General features: G+C 46.7%; 1 protein-coding gene across 1 annotated transcript in view; it reads right to left on the bottom strand.

Annotated features, from left to right (window-relative positions):
- Nucleotides 1-261: 261 nt before the first annotated feature.
- Nucleotides 262-3031, bottom strand: part of Npy2r (neuropeptide Y receptor Y2) — a 6531-nt gene continuing 3761 nt past the window's right edge. The window contains exon 2 of the mRNA XM_055596657.1: nucleotides 262-1979. Within this exon, the coding sequence (XP_055452632.1) occupies nucleotides 787-1932 (1146 nt within the window). The 5' untranslated portion in view covers nucleotides 1933-1979 and the 3' untranslated portion in view covers nucleotides 262-786. The remainder of the gene's footprint in view (nucleotides 1980-3031) is intronic.

Here is a 3031-nt window from a genome sequence, read left to right on the forward strand (position 1 = left end):
CATTGTATAGGTCCAGAAGACTTTGACAATTAGCAATAAAAAAATAGGGCTGAGTTGCTTACTTCCTATCTAAACAGTATCTAGACAAAGCAGGAATGCCTCAAAACAAGAAACAAAGCAATGGTTAGCATTATTTTTTTTTTTAGTTTGATAACTTCAGAATGAAAAAAATTTAAACAATTGTACATTTGATTTCAGAACAATTAATTGTTCACTGAGTATATAAAGATTTCCTTCATCATTACCAAAATATTAGTCGAATAGCAAATGTGTTTCTTCTCTTGAAGCTCTCTTGCAGTCATCCCATTAGCTAGGAAGCAATGTTTTTCCCGAAACAGTCTCTTTTGGGTTTCCTCTCAGGAAGGACAATAAAACCAAAATACCTTCACAGAGAGCCTCTGGCTCCATAGGGACATCTGGGTGGTTTAGCAGCTTTTCACCCAGTGATGAGGGAGCAGTGGAGTCCACACCACCTCTGGTTCAGATCCTACTGTGCCTTCGGAGTTAACTCTGACTTCTCCCTTTCAGCCAGGCTGATGCTGACTCCCTGTACAGCTTTCCTTCCCTCCTTCACTCATAATTCACCATGCGAAGGTCGGCAATCAGACCAATGTCGGCATTCTCACGTCAGCTCTGCCAGCCGTCCTCCGGGAATAATGCTGCCAGAGCTTCCATGCTGATGCTTTTCAGTCAGTACAGTGGGAGGGTCGGCATGCACCGCCCAGAAAACCAGCCAGATCGGCAGCTCCGGCCACAATTCATCCACGTGCTTTCACGCCTGCTCTCTTAGACGTTAGTAGCCTCTGAAAAAGAGTCAGTGGGACCATTGTTCTTTTTGACTTCCAGGTTCTTTTTAGCCTTGAATGTCATGGACACCTCTGAGTGAATGGCATCCAGCCTCTGCTCACAGCGGAAGGCAGAGAGGAAAGCTTTTCTGTAGTTGCTGTTCATCCAGCCATAGAGAAGGGGGTTGGCGAAGGTGGAGCACATGGCAATGATGTGGAACACTGTGAAGATGAGTTTGTACTCCTTCAGGTCCAGGACATGGCTGTCAATGTCCACAGCGAGCTGGAAGGCATGGAGGGGCAGCCAGCTGACTGCAAACACCACCACTACACACACCAGCATTTTCGTGGTTTTGTGCCTTCGCTGATGGTAATGGTCACCGGCAGCTCCGGGACTGACATGGTTCTTCAGCTTACTCCATATACGGATGTAGGAGAAAGATATGATGCACAGAGGCAAAACGTAGAGGATTAGCAAGGTGGAAAGGCTGTAGACTGTGCCATACACACTCTTCTCCTCCCCGGGCCACTTCTCAGTACAGGCCACAATCTCAAAGTCAGGAATGATCTCAATCAGCGAGTACTCCCGGAAGATGGCCAGGGGACTTGCCAGCAGGGCACTGATGCCCCAGGCCAGGCCAATAATTAGGAAGCTGATTCGCTTGGAGATCTTACTCTCCAGGTGGTAGACAATACAGCGATGGCGGTCCAGAGCAATGACTGTGAGCGTTATTGTGGACACTTGAACTGCTAGGCCCTGGGCATAGGGCACCAGATGGCACAGGACTGGACCCATCTTCCACTCCCCCATTAGAGTATAGGTAAGCGTGAACGGCAGGCACAGGGTGTTCACCAGAAGATCCGCCACAGCCAGGTTGGCAATGAAAAAGTTGGTCACTGTGCGCATGCTCTTGAATTTGATTACCACGTGGATTACCAGGGAGTTGCCAACTACCCCCAGCAAGATGATGGAGCAATAGGCCACGATGAGGACCACCTGCACCTCAATCAGCTTGGTGCTGTCTATGAGCTCCGGCTTTGGATCAGGGGGCAGCTCTCCTCTAGGAGTGGTGTGCCCTGGCCCATAGGACTCCACCTTCGCTTCTGCAGTTTGATTCTCGTCTGCCTCTGCACCTACTGGGCCCATCTTCAGCACCGCTTCGGCTTCCCTCTGCCTGCAGGCAGCCCAGGAATCTATAATAAAAATGACATAAGAAACCGCTAGCGAAACAGACAACCATCCTAGAGGAATTGGTTTAGCTTAGGCTGAGTTCCGCTGGATAGCAGGGCTCTGACTCCTGACACTGCAGATCACATATCAGCTCAATAGAGAGAATGCTCTAAACAAGTTTATTCACAACTAAGGATGGATGAAGTCAGATATTTGAAATATCAATGATCATGATAAGAATACATTTTTCTATTGGAGAGAACCAGTTCCGCAATGAATGACATCAAATAGATTCCACTTTAATGCACAATGAATGCAGTAAAATTTACCAATTTTATGATCGCTATGATGTCAACATCAACACATTAACTTAAAGGAAAGTGTCACCCTCTTAATTGCTCAAAACTTATAAGTGTACACCAGCACACAATACAGAAAAGGGACAGATAAGCCCTGTGCCAAGTCCCTGATCTTTGGGAGAATAAAATAAAGCCAGATGAGTGGACTCTCACACAGACACTTCTCTCACTTCTTGTGCACGTAGCCCCCTCCCCGTTGGTCTCTCGTGTGTGCATGTATATATGTATTTAGGTGCACACATGTGTCTATAGGCAAAAGCAAATCTCGGCTGTCCGGTTGTCCTTCCTCCAGTACCATTCATGTTGTTCTTGAGACAGGGCTTCTCACTGGCCTGGAGGTCACCACCTGTCCATGTAACACAGAGCAGAATCCTACAAAGTCACAGCATTCAAAATATGCCCAATTTTGAAGTTTCCCCCCTACTTCTAAATAGAGTGGGTGCCCTACACCCCAGAGTTCTCCCTCGTGTGCGATCTGCTGCACTCAATCTACAATCAAAGCCCTTCAAGTTTAAGGACAAGATAAGCAGTCTAGGTTTTCCGGTTTCCTTGAGACCTCTCGGCAACTACTGTCTTATCTCTACCAGCCACATCTCATGGCATCATTTCTACTACATGAGTTTTGCTTGGCTCAGTCTCTAACCACAATTGTTCTTATAGCCATGAATCTTCTTTCTTTCTTTCTTTCTTTCTTTCTTTCTTTCTTTCTTTCTTTC

This window comes from Psammomys obesus, unplaced genomic scaffold (assembly GCF_907164565.1).
Source record: "Psammomys obesus unplaced genomic scaffold, mPsaObe1.curated_primary_1811, whole genome shotgun sequence".
Taxonomy (NCBI): domain Eukaryota; kingdom Metazoa; phylum Chordata; class Mammalia; order Rodentia; family Muridae; genus Psammomys; species Psammomys obesus.